The sequence below is a fragment of the Lithobates pipiens genome, unplaced genomic scaffold, assembly GCF_037356315.1.
Source record: "Lithobates pipiens isolate NorthernLeopardFrog02 unplaced genomic scaffold, aLitPip1_a1.2 Scaffold_23, whole genome shotgun sequence".
Classification (NCBI taxonomy): domain Eukaryota; kingdom Metazoa; phylum Chordata; class Amphibia; order Anura; family Ranidae; genus Lithobates; species Lithobates pipiens.
The window spans coordinates 304,764,195-304,783,264 of NW_027507785.1; the positions used below are offsets into that span (position 1 = coordinate 304,764,195).

Genomic DNA, 19,070 nt, shown 5'->3' on the forward strand with positions numbered 1-19,070 from the left:
CCCCGGGGCCAGTTCCAACAAGATACTGTATGGTGGGCTGGAGGCCCTGGGTGGAAAGAATTCACCATATAGACTTTGATCAGAGTGGAACCATTAGGTGACATTATATAGCTACCATAGCGGGGGGCGTACAAGAGAGCTAGACTATGGAGGCTACATTGTTTTTGATGCTGTAACTATTTGCACATTGTTAGCACCTTTCCATTGAACAAAAATCTTGGCGTTGGTCACTTACTTATATATCTTGGATGCGTATGGCTGACATACACAAAGCTCCCCAATATTGTTTTGACCACCAGCACTCTCCCCCCGTAGGAGAAAGTCAAGTTTTTTGTTCCATGTGGCACTAGGAGGGGGCCATATTGGGATCATCTTAGTCGCCATTGGTAGTGTAGACCTGTCTGACTTGCCATTCTCTTTTTTGCTCCTACCGTATGTCTGCCCCCAAGACCTACTGTATGTTTGGTAACGGTCCATGACGTGATAGTATTCCATTGCAATATGCAACCCAACTTTTCCCAAAGAATCTACAGTGCCTGGAAAAAGTAGTCATACCTATTGAAATTTTCCACATTGTGTCATGTTACAACCAAAAATTGGGATTTTATGTGATAGACTAACACAAAGTGGCACATAATTAGTAGAAGTAGAAGGGAAATTATAAATAGTTTTGTCAATTTTTTACAAGTAAATATGTGAAAAGTGTGGCGTGCATTTGTGTTCAGCCCCCCTGAGTCAATACTTTGTAGAACCGCCTTTCACTGCAATTACAGCTGCAAGTCTTTTTGGGGATGTCTCTACCAGTTTTGCACATCTAGAGAGGGACATTTTTGCCCATAATTCTTTGCAAAATAGCTCAAGCTCTGTCAGATTGGATGGAGAGCGTCTGCGAACAGCAATCTTCAAGTCTTGACACAGATTCATAATTGGATTTAGGTTTGGACTTTGACTGGACCATTCTAACACATGAATGTGCTTTGATCGAAACCATTCCATTGTAGCTCTGGCTGTATGTTTAGGGTCGTTGTCCTGCTGGAAGGTGAACCTCTGCCCCAGTCTCAAGTCTTTTGTGGACTCTAACAGGTTTTCTTCTAAGATTGCCCTGTATTTGGCTCCACCCATATTCCCATCAACTCTGACCAGCTTCCCTGTCCCTGCTGAAGAAAAGCATCCCCACAACATGATCCTGCCACCACCATGTTTCACGGTGGGGATGGTATGTTCAGGGCGATTTGCAGTGTTAGTTTTCTGCTGCACATAGCGTTTTGCTTGTAGGCCAAAAAGTTAAATTGTGGTCTCATCTGACAGATCACCTTCTTCTACATGTTTGCTGTGTCCCCCAAATGTCCACTTGCAAACTGCAAATGGGACTTCGCATGGCTTTCTTTCAACAATGGCTTTCTTCTTGACACTCTTCCATAAAGGGCAGATTTGGGGAGAGCACGACTAATAGTTGTCCTGTGTACAGATTCTCCCACCTGAGCTGTGGATCTCTGCGGCTCCTCCAGAGTTACTATGGGTCTTTTGGCTGCTTCTCTGATTTAATGCTCTCCTTGCCCGGTCTGTTAGTTTAGGTGGACGGCCGTGTCTTGGTAGGTTTGCAGTTGTGCCATACTCTTTTCATTATCGGATGATGGATTGAACAGTGCTCCTCGAGATGTTCAAACTTTGGGATATTTTGTTATAATCTAACCCTGCTTTAAACTTCTCCACAACTTTATCCCTGACCTGTCTGGTGTGTTCCTTGGCCTTCATGACACCGTTTGTTCACTAAGGTTCTCTAACAAACCTCTGAGGACTTTACAGAACAGCTGTATTTATACTGAGATTAAATTACACACAGGTGAACTCTATTTGCTAATTAGGTGACTTCTGAAGGCAATTGGTTCCACTAGATTTTAGTTAGTGGTATCAGAGTAAAGGGGGCTGAATACAAATGCACACCACACTTTTCACAAAATGTGGAAAATGTCAAGGGGTATGAATACTTTTTTAAGGCACTGTATATCTATAGAGCAACACGTTTGACAGCCCGGATTTTGAGCAACACACTTGGGCATCTTTTTCAAGCAATATTTTGTGTACATTGTAAAGAATAATGCATGGGTAACCCAAGCCCATTCCAGAGTTGGAGTTTGTCTTTGCAATTTGTGGTTCCCCTAAGGGGTTCTTGTTTTTTAAATTTAAATGACATTTTAGTGTTTCTGATATATATATATATATATATATATATATATATTTTTTTTTTTTTTTTTTTTTTACTGTTAACATTTGTCTGCCTCTTGTTGTGCCTTTAATATCTGCTATTTTTTTGGATTTAAAAGTTCTGTATTTCCCCTATGTAGCTGGCTACCTGCTCCATCTTCAGACCTGTGATCACAGCATCTGGCAGAAGAAAATCTTGTAGCACCAACTTTATTTTTTGGCTTTGAGATGTGACTGAATGTAGAGAGCCGCAAAAGCAAGTTGATGCTTAAATATGTGAAAAGCTGTGTCACTATAAACCATGTCCTTTAGGAACAGCCACCTTTCACCATGCCCACCATCCATGCTCACCATGCCCACCATCCATGTTCACCATGTCCACCATCCATGTTCACCATGCCCACCATCCATGTTCACCATGCCCACCATCCATGTTCACCATACCCACCATCCATGTTCACCATACCCACCATCCATGTTCACCATGCCCACCATCCATGTTCACCATACCCACCATCCATGCTCACCATGCCCACCATCCATGTTCACCATGCCCACCATCCATGTTCACCATGCCCACCATCCATGTTCACCATGCCCACCATCCATGTTCACCATGTCCACCATGTCCACCATCCATGTTCACCATGCCCACCATCCATGTTCACCATGTCAATCGATTAGCATGGAACACAAGTACACTTACTTTAGCCCACAGAAATATGTTCCCACCCTGAAAGAGCTGGCTTTTTGTGTTTGGCCTACAGTTCGAAGGTTCCCAGTCTACTCCTGGACTCTGGTCACAAGTTTCCAAACCCTTTGTAGGACAGGAGCTCATTTTTTGTCAGGGCCAATGTTAAACAGATGGAAAAAAAAACAAAAACTCTCCATCTATGTGAACCAGCAGAACTGAACATCCCCAAATCAAATGAACAATGCTCCAAATGTAACGTGTATTGAATACGTTCCTTTCACTAGAAAAATGCCTCGTATTTCAATAACCTTAAGATGGTCTTTATAATATGAAAGGCTTGAAAGACTCCTTAAATTCTTCCAAGCTCTCTGTTATTACTATGCTAATTTCCGTTCTTTGCCTTCATATAAGCCGGAGTGAAGCATTGTTAAATGAATGCATCATCTAATAGCACAATGAGCGTATGGTGCTTGTGTTTCCTATAACGGTCAGTTCATCCCAATTATCTGACAAGTGGATTCCGCTGCATGAATAAAATAGAAGCTTTATGTTTTTGCTACACTTGTTGTACCTCATTACTTAGAAAAACTTCAGAGAAGCAGTCTTCACGAAGATGGATGAGAGCAGTCAAAAGAAGTTGAGAAAAAAAAGTAAAATATGTTAATATGAAGATTTTAGTTAAAGAGGAAGTAAACCCTGATGAGTTTACTTCCTCTTTCATTCCCTGCAAAGGTAAAGCATAATGGACTACTATGCATCGCATAGCAGCCCATTATGTGTCACTTACCTGACACAGGAGCAAGCGAAGTCACCGCTGTCCCCTGTAGTCCGGAGCCTCCATCTTCTCGGTGGGTCTCGCCGCTCCGCCGCTGACATTCGACGAAGCCGCGATGACGTCACTCCCGTGCATGTGCACGGGAGCCACCACTTGCGGCATATCGCCGTTGACAGCGGCGCGCTCGGTGCCTGTGTTTTGCCAAATATCTCCTAAACCGTGTAGGTTTAGGAGATATTTCTTTGACCTACAGGTAAGCCTTAATCTAGGCTTACCTGCAGGTCAAAGTGGTTTGTAAGGGTTTACAACCACTTTAAAGATGTACTTCACTGAAAGAAATATGTAGGCTGCCACGGCTGAGCTTTTTTTGGAAATGCTTGTTGCCTGGCTATTACAGTCCACAATGCTTTAAAAGGCATGTGCATGATGGCCATGCACTTAGCATTTTCAGAGGCCAGTAGTGGTAGCCTGTAGTCTGTCCTTACTGGATGTGTCACATGCTGGTAACTCGGTACAGGAACACAGCAGGTGGTAAAAACAGCCCAGAGGATTACTGGCGTTTTTGTCAATCCAGTATATTTATATTATATTTATGTTCCCCTAAAAAAGCAGATCATATTTTAAAAATACTTTTCTCCATTCTGGTAAGCATACGGTATGCACATCCACGTTGTGTTCCAACAGTTATAAGATTTTAAATAGACAGTGATGGCATTTTTTTTATTTGTTAATGATTGCCCGGCCGCCAACAGTGTATATATATATATATATATATATATATATATATATATATATATATATATATATATATATAGTGCTGGCTCCTGACGAGCAGGCGCTATAGTTTTTGAAAAGTTAAGTTGCCTGAAGCCACAGTTGGGCTTCCGGATTATTTCTCTAAATTTCTGGTTTCAGTACCAGTCCAGCTGGGTTGCACTGGGTTCTCCTTGACCGCAGGTGTCGCTGTCACCGCCAGCAAGAGTAGAAACGCAGTCTAGCTGGGTACATTGAATGCCACTTATCTCTCGGAACCAGCCCAGTGGGAGTATTTTCCTGCTGTGCATTCTGGGGGGTGGTATTTAAGGTACCGACGCCACGTTGGCGGGAGTAGTATTTTTCTGTCTGTTTGGTTCTGGTGGTCCTCCTGACCCAGCTCCATGGCCCTCCTGGCCTGGGGTGCGGTACCATGCATCCTGTGTCTCGGTGGCCGGCTGGCCCGAGGGGACGCAACTGCAGGGATAGGCCCAAGCGAATCCCAGCAACTGAAGAACCCCAGGGGAGGACTCTTTCAGGAGAAGACCATGCGCAAGGCTGGTTTCTCTGAAGGAGCCTGGAGGCTTAGTTGAAGGACGCAACCTGGACCAACACTCATATGGTATAGCCAGATCGGCTGAGAGAAACTGGTACCGTATGTCAGTTCTTTAAATTTATCCACATCCCTCAGTAACGCTCAAGTGTACCTCACAAGTCTGTGGCAGAGACTTTGTCGAGCACCCCATCGGCTGCTAGGCCTAGTGAGAGAGGTCTATCCGGGGGTTGTTAAATCCAGTTGTGAAACAGTTTTATTCTCTGGATTCTCTCACGACTTCCACCTTGTAATCTAAGTGCCTGAACTCACTCCTAACCCTCTACCCTCCATTAAGAGACTTTGTTTTGTTCTAAATAAATAACCCATAAGAGTATTTAGTGTTAGTTTCAACATTCTTTGGGCCATCTACCATGGTGATACCCAAGACGGAGAAGCAAGCCGACGAGGTAATGGTAAGCCCAAATAAAACCAGCAGCTCCTTCGGGGGTCAGTGCCCCCCCCCCCCACGCAGTTCTCCGGTTGTTTCCAATCGGTAAACCCGGAAACGATCCGATCTGTTTGCTAGATAGGCAGGAAGTCGAGTGAGGGCAAGATGGTGCTACTCAGCTCTATACCCTTGGAGGGCCGGAGCGACCTCCCACGTCTTTGGGCAGATAGACAGGATTTTTTTTTCTCAAAGTCAAAATTTTATTTTTTATTTATTTCTTTTAATTTAATTTTTTTTGCTTTTTTTTTTTTTTATTTACAAACGTTTTTTTATTATGAATAAGGTCATATTGCAAGATATTTACAGTGGTAGAGAATGTGCAAGTGAGAGAGTAATTTTGATTATATATTATTATTGACATATCATATGAGGAAACACATATATTAGATTATAAACCCATATTGCTTTTACGGGAAAGGATCCAAAAACATGCTTAAATAAAATAACAGTAGTGGACATCAAACTAGTAGTGAGGTTTCCCATAGAATACATTTTTTTTGGTAAATATGCATGGTATCGTATAGTGTATGATGTATTCTTTCTGATAATTTGATGTTCTCCATACGGTTAAGAACCTGAGGCCATAGGGCAGTGATGGCGAACCTTGGCACTCCTGATGTTTTGAAACTACATTTCCCATGATGCTCCACTACACTGCAGAGTGCATGAGCATCATGGGAAATGTAGTTCCAAAACATCTGGGGTGCCAAGGTTCGCCATCACTGCCATAGGGCGTTGGATGAACGCCAGTTGAAAGCAATGGTCCAGTGGATAGAGTTAAATAGGGCGTGGATAAGTCTGGAATTGTCTATTGGTATATCTTGTATGGGGGAGAATAGAAGACACATTTGGGGTGTTAGTGGGATCTTTCTGCCTGAAATTCGTTCAATCATGAGACTTGTATTGTGCCAAATGTTTTTTTAGATGGTTGCAATCCCAAAATATATGTAGTAGTGTCCCATGTGTAGAGCAGCCCCTGAAATATAGGGGGGATGTTGATGGGTAGAATGAGTTGAGTTTGGCAGGGGTGAAATACCATCTATAAAGCAGTTTGGTGGCAGATTCTCTGGTGGTGGTTGTTTTGGGGCATTTGTGTAGGTTTTCAAATATGGTATCCCATTGTTCAGGGGAGAGTGATACATTTAGGTCTGATTCCCATTGTAGCATGGGGTGTGATTTTTCAGGCATATTGAATTTGTTTAGATTTTTTTTTTGCTTTTAAGGGTAAATGAGAGATCTGGGGTCTTTTTGACCCCAGATCTCCAAATTAGGGGACCTGTCATGTTTATTTCTATTACAAAGGATGTTTACATTCCAATTGTTCAGTTCTCCTTCAGAGATTCAAATGTATGAGTATTGTATACTCCCTCTTTTTAGGACCTTTTTAATTATGTCTTTGTCTCAATAAATTTTATATATTTTTTATACAAATGTATATGCAAGTCCTTACCATAACATGATAGTCCACAGTTGCCTTAGACCAGTTATGGAAAAACTTTGCCATCCAGATGTTTTGGAACTACATTTCCCATGATGCTAAGGCACTCTGCAGTGTAGTTGAGCATCATGGGAAATGTAGTTTCAAAACATCTGGGGTGCCAAGGTTTGCCATCACTGCCTTAGACCCTCTGCCTTTTGTTTTTCAAGAATTTATAGGACAACGGTACATTATCGTACTTTTACTATTGGTAGCAATAATTCATTTAATTCCTTGTAATAGAAATAAAAGTGATAAAAAGGGACAGCGTAAAAATAAAAAGTAAAATAAATAAGGAAAAAAATAAAATAAAATGTAAAGCACTGTTCCTTGCTTCCACCCCCTACAAGCAACAATAGACCCCCCCCCCTCCAGCAACAACAAATACCCCCAGCAACAAAAATTTCCCCCAGAGCAACAACAGATCCATCCCAGGAACAATAGACCCATACCAGCAACAACAGATCTCCCAGGAGCCATCATTAGTAGGCCCTCCAGCAGCCAGCAGCAATAGGCCCCTTCATCAAAAGTAGATTATTTACAGAAACAATTGTCCCCTCTCCAGCAATATAACATAACTCCCAACATTTTGTGATAGGAATGAGGGACACCTACTAACAAACATATGTAGGCATATGACACGCCCCCCTGCCACACCCTTTAAAAGGGAAATACCCCCCCCCCCCCCCAAAAAAAAAGGTTAATTAAATCCACAAGTGCTTTTTTTTACCACTACTATTTCTTTATATTGGCTTTAAAAATTGAAAAATGCAGCCATTTAGAATTTGGATGAAAGGTTTAGCACTGGGAAACACTTTTTGAAAGCTAAAAAGTGCATATGAATGTCAACCATATAAATCAGACCAAATGAGGAGGAAAGAGGGACAGAGGGACATTGCTCCAAATCAGGGACAGTTGGGAGCTATGAATATAAGCCCCCCCAGCAACAATAGACCCCCCTAAACAGTAGATCCCTCCCAGCAACAATTTGACCCCCCCAGCAACAATAGACCCCTCCCCTAAACAGTATATGCCTCCCAGCAACAATTGCACCCCCCAGCAACAATAGACCCCTCCCCTAAACAGTAGATCCCTCCCAGCAACAATTGCACCACCCCCCAGCAACAATAGACCCCTCCCCTAAACAGTATATCCCTCCCAGCAACAATTGCACCACCACCCCCAGCAACAATAGACCCCTCCCCTAAACAGTATATCCCTCCCAGCAACAATTGCACCCCCCCAGCAACAATAGACGCCTCCCTTAACAATAGATTCCCCCAGCAGCATCAGATCCCCCAGCAGTCAGCATCAATGGACCTTTGCCATTACATACATTCAGTGCTGGAGGTGCTGGAACTGCATTCCTGCAAAAAAAAAAAAAAAGCCGTGGCTAAATGTATTGGATTTTTCTTAGGATTTCTATGGGAATGCCTTTATGGTGTACAAGTATTTTAGTCCTCCACTCATTTCCTTCAATGCTATGATTAATCCCCTGTAGTGGGTGAAACATGTTAGAGGAATGAACGTGTGGGTTTTCTCTCTGCCATTTGCACAATAAAGGTTTATATGCGGAGGAAGAAGAGCAGCTCTGCCTTTGTTTCTTTTTCTCAAAAGGGGAAGTGATGGAGCCCTAAGTTTTGCTGGCACCTGTGGCAGGAGTGTGGCATGAACGCTGTTGGGGGATGGTCGATGAAGAAAACACCCATAAAATTTCAATGTAGAACACGCATGGAGAAGAATATTAATATTAAGACTGGGTTCTCTTCTTTGCATCGCTGTTTTTTATGCATCTTTAAACACACTTTTTAATAGGCGTGTTTTGCACATGCGATGCATGTTTTTATCATGCTGGCCAATGAAAAAAAAAAAATAATAATTTTAGGTCTGATACCAGGGGCTGAAAACATATGTAAAAACACATCAACTCATTAAAGTGATAGCTGGAACCTTATTGGCTGCTGTAGGCCACGCCTTCCCTGTCTCGCCATAATTACAAATCGGCGTGTGTGCCAATTTCCAACCATAATTGCAAAAGCTGTTAAAAACATAGGCTCAAATCCCGATATCCGTGTTCTGCTGTCACGCGGCAGGGTGATAAATGAGCGCGGTAATAATTTTGGTGTCAGTCTGCTACATTTGCTTATAAAAGAAGAGCTTTTTTTTTTTGCTTCCTCTAAGAGATCAAAAACACAACGCGTTTGGGGAATTTCATTTTTAATTACGCGGTGAGAATAAACAGGGCGGCTGAGAGTACAACATGAATAATTGATATGAGATGAATAACAAAACTCTGCAGGTAGGAATTAATAACAACATCATTTGCAAGAAATTGACTGACCCGCGAGACGTTACCTCCAAATAACCCCGTGGTTTTTCCCCGAACACGCGGGCATTCCAGTGTTTTACCTGGTCCTTTTCTGGAGGACGGTGGCGAGACGAATATTCATACGGCTTTAGAGATTCAAATTAAAAAAAAGAAGTCTTTTAAAGGGATAATCCACCCAAAAGTAACATTTTGGCTTTGTGTAGATCAGTGATGGCCAACTTGCTTGATATGGGGGGAGCCTCATGTGCAGCCCCTGACATCATCAGAGGGCCGCGCATAAAATTAAAGAGGCTTTACTGGCTGAAGATCTTTTTACCTTCATGCAGGAAGGTAAAAAACGTTCTGTGTGCCGGACCCCCACCCCCCAAACCTTACCTGAACTCCCTCCAATCCAGTGATCCCATTGGCTCCCATTGCCGTCAATCACAATCAGTGAGCCAATGATGGGTGGGGCCAAGCTGTAGGCTCTATGTGTCTTATGGATGCATAGAGCAGTGGTTCGGGAGCAAGCACGTAGAGCTGTCCCCAGGGCAAGTGACTTCCTCTGGGGGCACTGCTTGAGGGGGAGGGGCCAGGAACACCAGCAGGGGATCTGAAAAGAAGCTGCTCTGTGCAAAACCACTGCACAGAGCAGGTAAGTATAAGATGTTTGTTATTTAAAAACATAAAGCTTTAATACTACTTTAATGCATTCTCTAAAATGCATTAAATAAATAATAATATATATAATAATAATTAATTATTCAAAATAATCTTCTATTGTCACCTCCCCCTCCCCAGTCCCGCCCAAATACTTACCCAAGCTTGATTTCAATTCAGCGCTACGCCCGAGTGCAGCTGCTCACTCTCCCTCCTCACTGGACTTGGTGGTAGTAGCAGGAGGAACTGGCTCCTGCTGCTGTCAATCAAATCCAGTGAGGAAGAAAGGAGGGCGGGGCAGAGTCCCACTATGTGTGTCAATGGATGCACACAGCTAGGCTCGAGAGCAAGGAGGATCGGTTCTGCTCTGCGCAGAGCAAGCAAGTGTGACATGTTTGTTATTAAAAAGATATCAAATGGATGTCAAATGTCAAAGAAAGTAGACACACAACAGGATATAGTCAATAACTGTGGGTCTGATTTAGGATGGTCCAAGACTGTGGGCCTGATTCAAGAGACGGTCAGAGACTGTGGATGTGACTCAAGACAGATGGTCAAAAACTGTGGACACGGTACAAGAGATAGCTAGAGACTGCTAACATTATACAAGAGATGGTCAGAGACTGTGGGCATCATACAAGAGATGGTTAGAGACTGTGGGCATCATACATGAGATGGTTAGAAACTGTGGGCATCATACAAGAGATGGTTAGAAACTGTGGGCATCATAAAAGAGATGGTTAGAAACTGTGGGCATCATACAAGAGATGGTGAGAGACTGTGGGTATTATACAAGAGATGGTTAGAGACTGTGGGCAGCATACAAGAGATGGTTAGAGACTTTGGGCAGCATACAAGAGATGGTTAGAGACTTTGGGCAGCATACAAGAGATGGTTAGAAACCATGGGCATCATACAAGAGATGGTTAGAAACTGTGGGCATCATACAAGAGAAGGTAAGAGACTGCGAACATAATATAAAAGATAGTTAGAGACTATGGACATGATACAAGGGTCATAAGAGACTGCAGACACGATACAAGAGATGTTTAATGACTGGGGATATGATACAAGAGATGGTCAGAGGCTGTGGACATACTGCAGGAGACTGTCAGAGACTATGAATGAGATCTAAGAGTTTCTGGAGACTGGGAACATGCTTCAAGTCATAGACTGGAGACATTACATGAGACTGCTGATGATCACTGCTATAACAGAGCAACAGGGAGGCACAGATTAGTATCTACAGGGCCCCGTGGGCTGAAAAATATATGCCAAAGGGCCGCATGCAGCCCCCAGGACTGCAGGTTGGGCACTAGGGGTGTACATGGTAGCAAGTTCAACGGCTTAGCAGCTAATTATACTTTTTAAAGTCTCCAGTAGACAAACTTTGTCTTCTAAGCCCTGAGGACCCCTTATCCACCATGAACATTATGAAATAACTGCTGAATTGTTTATATCTCTTACATTGTGAATAATGCAGCGAGAGAAGTGCAACCTTTTTACAATGCCAGGGGTGGGGAGGGTGGCACTAGATGAAGAGTTAAGAGGAAAATCTTGCAACTGGACCAGCCAAGTGATATAAGAGGACCGTGAGGGATGTGCTCCATCAAAGTGCACTTAGAACTGAAATATCAAATTGTAGCCCTTTAAATATACAAGACATATGCATTGTTCATAGAGATGTGCATGACGGAAAAAAATAGTTTTCCTGTCATTCGTCAAGGCAATAATTTCGTTTTGTGTTATTTTCTAGAATTATTTGTTTTCAGAATTCATTCGGAATCGATTTATATTTTCTGCAGTTATTTCAGAAGATTGGAATAAATTTCTTATCTTCCAGTGCGACTTTGCATTGCGACTTCAATACAGAGGGTGACACATATTATTGAACTTACAAAGTCCCCTGAAGTCGCAAGCAAATGAAACAAATGAATACAGTACAAATGAATTTGTTGTTTTTGTTATTTATTTCGGATTCGTTGAAATTCGTTACTATTGTGATTTGGAGATTCGGACGCAATCCGGAACTCCAAATAACAAAAATTTGGTCTGAATTTTGGACGAATCACACATGCATATAAGTAACTCCTTTGTGATCATAATATGGCTTTTTATAGGTTAAGGAAACTTTCCCAAGAAGTTTCTGCACCCTTTTGCCCCCCCCTTTTGCCCCCCCACCTCTCTAAGTAGGTCTTCCCCTTCACCCCAAAAAGGTATACTTACCTGGATCTCAATTAAAGGCCTGCAGCTTTGTTTACATCCCTCAACTGGCTAATTGATAGGCTGTTCGGGAGTGGATGTCGGATGAATTAGCTGATGGAGGGATGTAAACAATGCTGCGGGCCATGGAGCAAGATCTAGGTAAGCACAGTGATCCAGGCGGAGGGTGGAGGGAAAAGGGTAAGAAAATATGGGCAAATCTTATGGAAAAGAACTAAGAATGTGTAACTGTGTGTGTTCTTAGTTCTCAGATCAGCATTGGGGCTTGTCTTCGTGAACCTTTGGTAAAGCAATGACCACGTTCATATTACCGTACAGTGGCGGCCCGTCCATACAGGGAGCAGGACGCATGGATTCCAATGGGGTTTTTATTTTTTATTTTTTAGAAGCACATGATTACAGCTAGAGGCTTTAATTGGCTTAAAAAAAGGGTGGACTTGGGGTGCAGAGCATTGCGGCCGGAGCCCGCCCAGTTGTGTGACAATAGCGAATTAACCACTTTAATACCGGCCACTTAGACATCTTCCTGCCCAGACCATTTTTCAGCTTTCAGCGCTGTCACATTTTGAATGACAATTGCGCGGTCATACAACACTGTACCCAAACTACATCTTTATCATTTTGTTCCCACAAATAGAGCTTTCTTTTGGTGGTATTTGATCACCTCTGGGTTTTTTATTTTCTGGTAAACAAATAAAAAAAAGATCGAAACTTTGTAAATAAGTAAGTTTTCTCCTCACTGATGGGCACTGATGGGGCTGCACTAATGGGCACTGATAAGGCAGCACTGATGGGCATCGATGAGGTGGCACCAATGAGGTGGCACTAATGGGCACTGATGATGCGCACTAATATGCAATACTGATGGGCCACTGATAGGCAGCACTGATGGGTACTGATAGGTGGCACTGATATGCAGCACTGATGGGTACACATAGGTGGCACTGTTGGGCACTGAAAGGCAGCACGGATGGGCACTGATAGGCAGCACAGATGGGCACTGATAGGTGGCACGGATGGGCACTGATAGGTGGCACTGATGTACGCTAATTGATGGTACGGATGGATGCCAATCAGTGCCAAACAATAATGTCTGCCAATCGGTGATGCCCATTGTGGACACTGATTGGCAACCATTGTGGGCACTGATTGGCATCCATTGTGGGCACTGCTTAGCATCCCTGGTGGTCTAGGGTGGCATACCTGGTGGTAACATCCTTGGTGGCCTAGTGGTGTCCCTGGTGGTCCAGTGTGGGCATCCTCGGGGGGCTGCACTGATAATCAGCACAGACCCCCCCTGTCAGAGGAGTAGCCGATCGGCTCTCCTCTACTCGTGTCTGAGTACGGCTCTTCCTGTTTACAACATGGCTGATCACGCGGTAAAGAGTCTCCATCAGAGACTCTTTACCTAGAACGGTGTTGCGGTGTGTCAGACCGACATACCGCAACAACGATCGCCGCGATGTGCACCTCCGGGGGCACACCGTGGCTTGATATCCTGCTGACGTCATATGATACATCAGGATATTGAAACCACTTTCCCGCCGTCATTTTGCTATATGGAGGGCGGCAAGTGGTTAATATTCGCTATTGTCTTCCTGATTCTCCTCCCCGGCTAATCAGGGCACTTGAGACCTAATTGTCCAAGGGAGTCTTAGGACTGGAGGAGGGGGTGGGTGATTTCACCTTCCCGTCTGCCCCCCCCCCCGTTGTGTAGTCTGGCGTTAGTTTTGCACCCCCCCCCCCCCCAAAAAATATTTAGCACCACCCGCCTTTGTTACCGTATCAACACAATGAAGATCATAAGTTTGATCTCTATACAACATCACTAACCTCTGAGGCCAGCCAGCATAAGCTCTTGAATTCAAAGCGTACTCCAGCTCAAAACGCGTCCTCAAAGCAGCCACATGGCTACGCCCCGGCCCACTGCGAGCAACCAGACAGTCTGAAGAAGCAGAGGGCGAAAGGGAACCACTGCTGTTACTGGACGATGGAGACATCAACTGCAATGAGAAGGCAAAGCAAGACCGTTAAAGCTGAACGCCAAGCCAATACATAGACAAAATAAATATCAGGGAGCGGCCTCACCTGCCAACGGATTTGTATTTCTGTCCATCCAGTTCTGAGATTTACACAAACACACAAAATCAGGGAAGAATACACATGGCTCTTGTATTTAGACAACATTTGCTTATTCTGGAGTTCAGCTGTTATACATGGAAAAGTATTCTCAGAGAACTATGGGTTAGCTTAAAAGACAAACAGAATCTGCCTGTATTGAGCCTCATTTTGTTTTTTTATTAAAGGAAGCTCCCGCACAGAAGCAAAGTACAGGAGTTTTTTTTAGATCACTGCACAGGTTTAAAAGAAATACATAAATTAAAGTGGTTTTAAACCCATGAAATGAAAAATCAATAAAGCGCATCCTTCTATAGTGTGTACTTGCCTCAACCCAAAGCACCTAGTGTGATTTCCATCTGCTCTCTCTTTCCTCTGCTATCTGCATGAGTCACTTTTGACAGTCTATGCCAACACCAAGCAATCCTGGGAGAAAGCCCATTCCCCTTCCAGCACACAGCATGTGATTGACAGCCTCAGTTGTGCATGCCTCCCTGTGATGTCCATTCCCTCCACTCTGGTCTCAGATTACACTCAGCTGCCTGCTCTATGCTGTGCAGTGTGTGACATCAGATCCCCGCCCTCTGCCTTTTTTGGTGAGAAATGCTGTCTAAATTCTTTACTTTGAATAGGTGCAGATAAACAGGTACAACTTATATAGGAGGATCTGTTTCATCTCTGTGTATCACCTGAGGCTAATCACCTCACTCTGGGTATATGTCAAGGTTTATAACCACTTTAACCACTTAACTTCTGTAAGATTTATCCCCCTTCCTGACCAGGCCATTTTTTGCAATACGGCCCCGCATTACTTTAACTGACAATTTACGCGGTTGTGCCACTCTGTACCCAAATAAAATGTATGTTCTTTTTTCCCCACAAATAGAGATTTCTTTTGGAGGTATTTGTTTACTTCTGCGTTTATAATTTTTTTGCTCTATAACCCCAAAAATACCGAAAATTTTGGGAAAAAAAATGTTTTTTCATTTCTGCTGTAAAACATATCCAATAAAAAAAAACAAAAAAAAATATTAAAAATCTAATTTCTTTATCAATTTAGGCCAATATGTATTCTGCTACATATTTTTGGTAAAAAAAAATCCTAATAAGCGCATATTGATTGGTTTGCGCACAAGTTATAGCGTCTACAAACGATGGGATATTTTAATTTATTTTATTTTTTTACTAGTAATGGCAGCGATCAGCGACTTATAGCGGGACTGTGATATCGTGGTGGACAAAATTTCACACTTGACACTTTTTGGGGACCAGTGACACTAATACAGTGATCAGTGCTAAAAAAAAATATGCACGGTCACTGTACTAATGCCACTGGCTGGGAAGGGGTTAACATCAGAGGCAATCAAAGGGTTAAAGGAATTGTAAAGGCAGGCGGCTTTTTTTATCTTAATGCATTCTATGCATTAAGATAAAACGTATTCTGTGTGCAGCAGCCTCCCTCAGCCCCCCTAATACTTACCTGAGCCCCAACTCTATCCAGTGATGTCCATGAGTCCCTTGGCACGCCTGATTGGCTTAGACACAGCAGCGGCGCCACTGGCTCCCGCTGCTGCCAATCAAAGTCAGTTAGCCAATCAGGAAAGAGAGGGGTGGGGCCGAACGGCAGCTCTGTGTCTGAATGGACGCACCGAGCTGCAGCTCGGCTCAGGTGCCCCCATAGTAAGCCGCTTGCTGTGGGGGCACTCGACAGGAGGGAGGGGCCAGGAGTAGCGAAGAGGGACCCGAGAAGAGGAGGATCTGGGCTGCTCAGTGTGGTGGCTTTGCACAGATCAGGTAAGTATAATATGTATATAAAAAAAAACTTTAACTGTGTGCCTAGGTTACATAGTTACATAATTAGTCAGGTTGAAAAAAAGACACAAGTCCATCTAGTTCAACCTTAAAAAAAATGAATAAAAAATAAACAAAATAAATAAAATAAAAAATATACAATCCCATATATACAATCCTATACCCACAGTTGATCCAGAGGAAGGTGAAACCCCCCCCCCCCAGAAAAGCATGATCCAATCTGCTACAGCAGGGGAAAAAAATCCTTCCTGATCCCAGAGAGGCAATCGTATTTTTCCTGGATCAACTGTACCTATACATGTTAGTACATTTATAGGTGAAGGTACAGTAGGTACATAGTAGGTTATGCTTACTCACTGTGGGGGAGGTGCTTTGACTCGGGGAAGGTAAAGATCCATGTTCCTGCTTTGCAGAAACACAGGATCAATCCCTTCCCTTCTGAAAGAACGGCAATCTGCCTTGTTTACATAGACAGATTGTCGTTCTGCCTGTGTCCTGTCTCATTGGCGGGTGCTGGCGGACATTGAGTCCACTGTACCCGCCACTGGGCACCGGCTGTGTATGATGACAGTGGAAGCGGGTCGCCGGTGGCGCACGCACGCGCCCCAGACCCGGAAGTGTAAATTCAAATACTAGGTACATGCCCCAGTAAATGTACGGTGGGCAGTCCGCAAGTGGTTAATAAAAGGACATTCGTTCAGAACAGAAATAGCCTAAGGAACATTCGTTTTTGTCCATCATTCACACACAGAATGGATACCCAACCACTTCAAAGGTCTTAACTTAACTTAAACTTAAAAACTGAAACTTAACTTAAAAAATAAATTCCTCTAAATCCCCAAGGTGGGGAAGGGTTACTGACGCTCTGGGGCCTCTACCTTGCAGAGGAGAACACACGTGTGCACTGGGAATTGGATTTCACCCTTGGCAATCACGAATACCATGGTGTCGTTATGTCATGTAAACTGTAGCTGTTGTAAAAATTATGAAAAAGTCATTGCGAATTATGGGCTCATTTCATTTTTATAACACACAAGCCTTTAAAAAAGTAGCCAGCTGTAACAGAATCTTTTTAATAAAATCTTCTCTGCAAGACACATTTACAAGAAACACATCCAAACATTATATCTGGTGTTATTATTCATCTACTGTTGCTGTGCAAAGCACACAAAGTCTTCTAGAAGAAAAATATTCTGGCAGAAAGATTCAAGTAATAGACAGCGGCATAGAGGCACGATATTGGAGCCGGCCTCTCATTTATAATATTCGACGTACAATTTCCCCGCTGCGAACAGGTGAATGGAGCCCGGCCATAAAAATGAATGGCTCAGTCTCTCATGGAAAGTGGCAACAATGAGAGCCCTGATGTTAAATTAAGGAACACGGCGCTGGCCGGCGGTCAAATTAGGTGAGCTGAAAAATATCTTTAATTTCCGCTGTCATTTTTCATGACCTCTCTTCCCGAAAACATTTCAGCTGTGTTTTGGCTGAATCAACCGCTTATTTATTTAGGCCATTGATTGTTAAGAGATAATTCTATATCGGTGCTATAATCATTATTTTTATTTTTTTATTTTTTTGTTGCAGACAGAAAATCAGCTGTAGGACCTGGGGCTTGAGAATAGTCATCTGTTCCCAATGCCGAGATAAATAGATTTAATGGAACTGAATTTTTCCTTTTTAAAGCTACATTTCAAGATTAAAAAAAAAAAAACAATCATTGTAATACATACAATGGACACAGCGCTGTGTACCCCTAAACATCACACCTACAGTATATGATTTTGTTGGACATCCCATTCCAGAACCATGGTCCTTAATATTGAGTCGGTGCCCCATTTTGAGGCTATAACAAGCCTCCACACATCTGGGTAGGCTTTCAGCCACAAAAGCATTTGTGAGGTCAAGTACCGGGCGTAACTACAGGGGTTGCAGGGGTCCCAATTGCGACCTGACCCCCATGATCCAGGGGGCCGGTATGGTTCCCCTGGATACCTGGATAGGAGGCGACATATAGATGAATCGATACCTTCCATTTTCCTCCTGCAGCCACTGAAAGCCTGCTTCTCCTCCTCTCTCTCTCTCTCTCGCAAGCATTAACCCCTTAAGCCCCGGACCATTTGGCTGGCCAAAGACCAGACCACTTTTTGAGATTCGGCACTGCGTCGCTTTAACTGACAATTGCGCAGTCGTGCGACGTGGCTCCCAAACAAAATTGACGTCCTTTTTTTCCCACAAATAGAGCTTTCTTTTGGTGGTATTTGATCACATCTGCGTTTTTTATTTTTTGCGCTATAAACAAAAAAACAGCGACAATTTTGAAAAAAAAAAGCATTATTTTTTACTTTTTGTTATAATAAATATCCCCAAAAAATATATAAAAAAACCTTTATTTTCCTCAGTTGAGGCCAATAATTATTCTTCTACATATTTTTGGTAAAAAAATCACAATAAGCGATTATTGATTGGTTTGCGCAAAAGTTATATCGTTTACAAAATAGGGGATAGTTTTATGGCATTTTTGTTAATATATATATATATTTTTTTAAATGGCAGGGATCAATGGTTTTTATCGTGACTACGACATTATGGCGGACACTTCGGACATTTTTGACAAATTTTTGCGACCATTGTCATTTATACAGCAATCAGTGCTATACAAATGCACTGATTCCTATGTAAATGACACTGGCAGTGAAGGGGTTAACCACTAGGTGGCAGCGTAGGGGTTAAATGTGTCCTAGGGGCGTGTTAACTGTGGGGGGCGTGGCTGTGTTTTACAGATCACTGATCTCTGCTCCAATCACAGGGAGCAGAGATCAGTGTCACTGTTGCTAGGCAGAACAGGGAGATGCTTGTTTACTTTAGCATCTCCCTGTTCTTCCTCTCCTCACGGAGCTTCCTGTGAGCGCACCCCCACCGCCTCTTAAAGGGCAATGTACAGGTACGTGATTCTGCCTGTATGTGCCCTTCTGCTGCAATGTTATAAAGGGCTCTGTTAC

The 19,070-nt window shown here is 43.1% G+C and overlaps 1 protein-coding gene across 1 annotated transcript in view; it reads right to left on the reverse strand.

Moving 5' to 3' along the window:
* Positions 1-19,070, reverse strand: part of TNNI3K (TNNI3 interacting kinase) — a 391,224-nt gene that overhangs the window by 57,640 nt on the left and 314,514 nt on the right. The window contains exon 23 of the mRNA XM_077450470.1: positions 13,972-14,141. Coding sequence (XP_077306596.1) covers positions 13,972-14,141 — 170 coding nt within the window. The remainder of the gene's footprint in view (positions 1-13,971; positions 14,142-19,070) is intronic.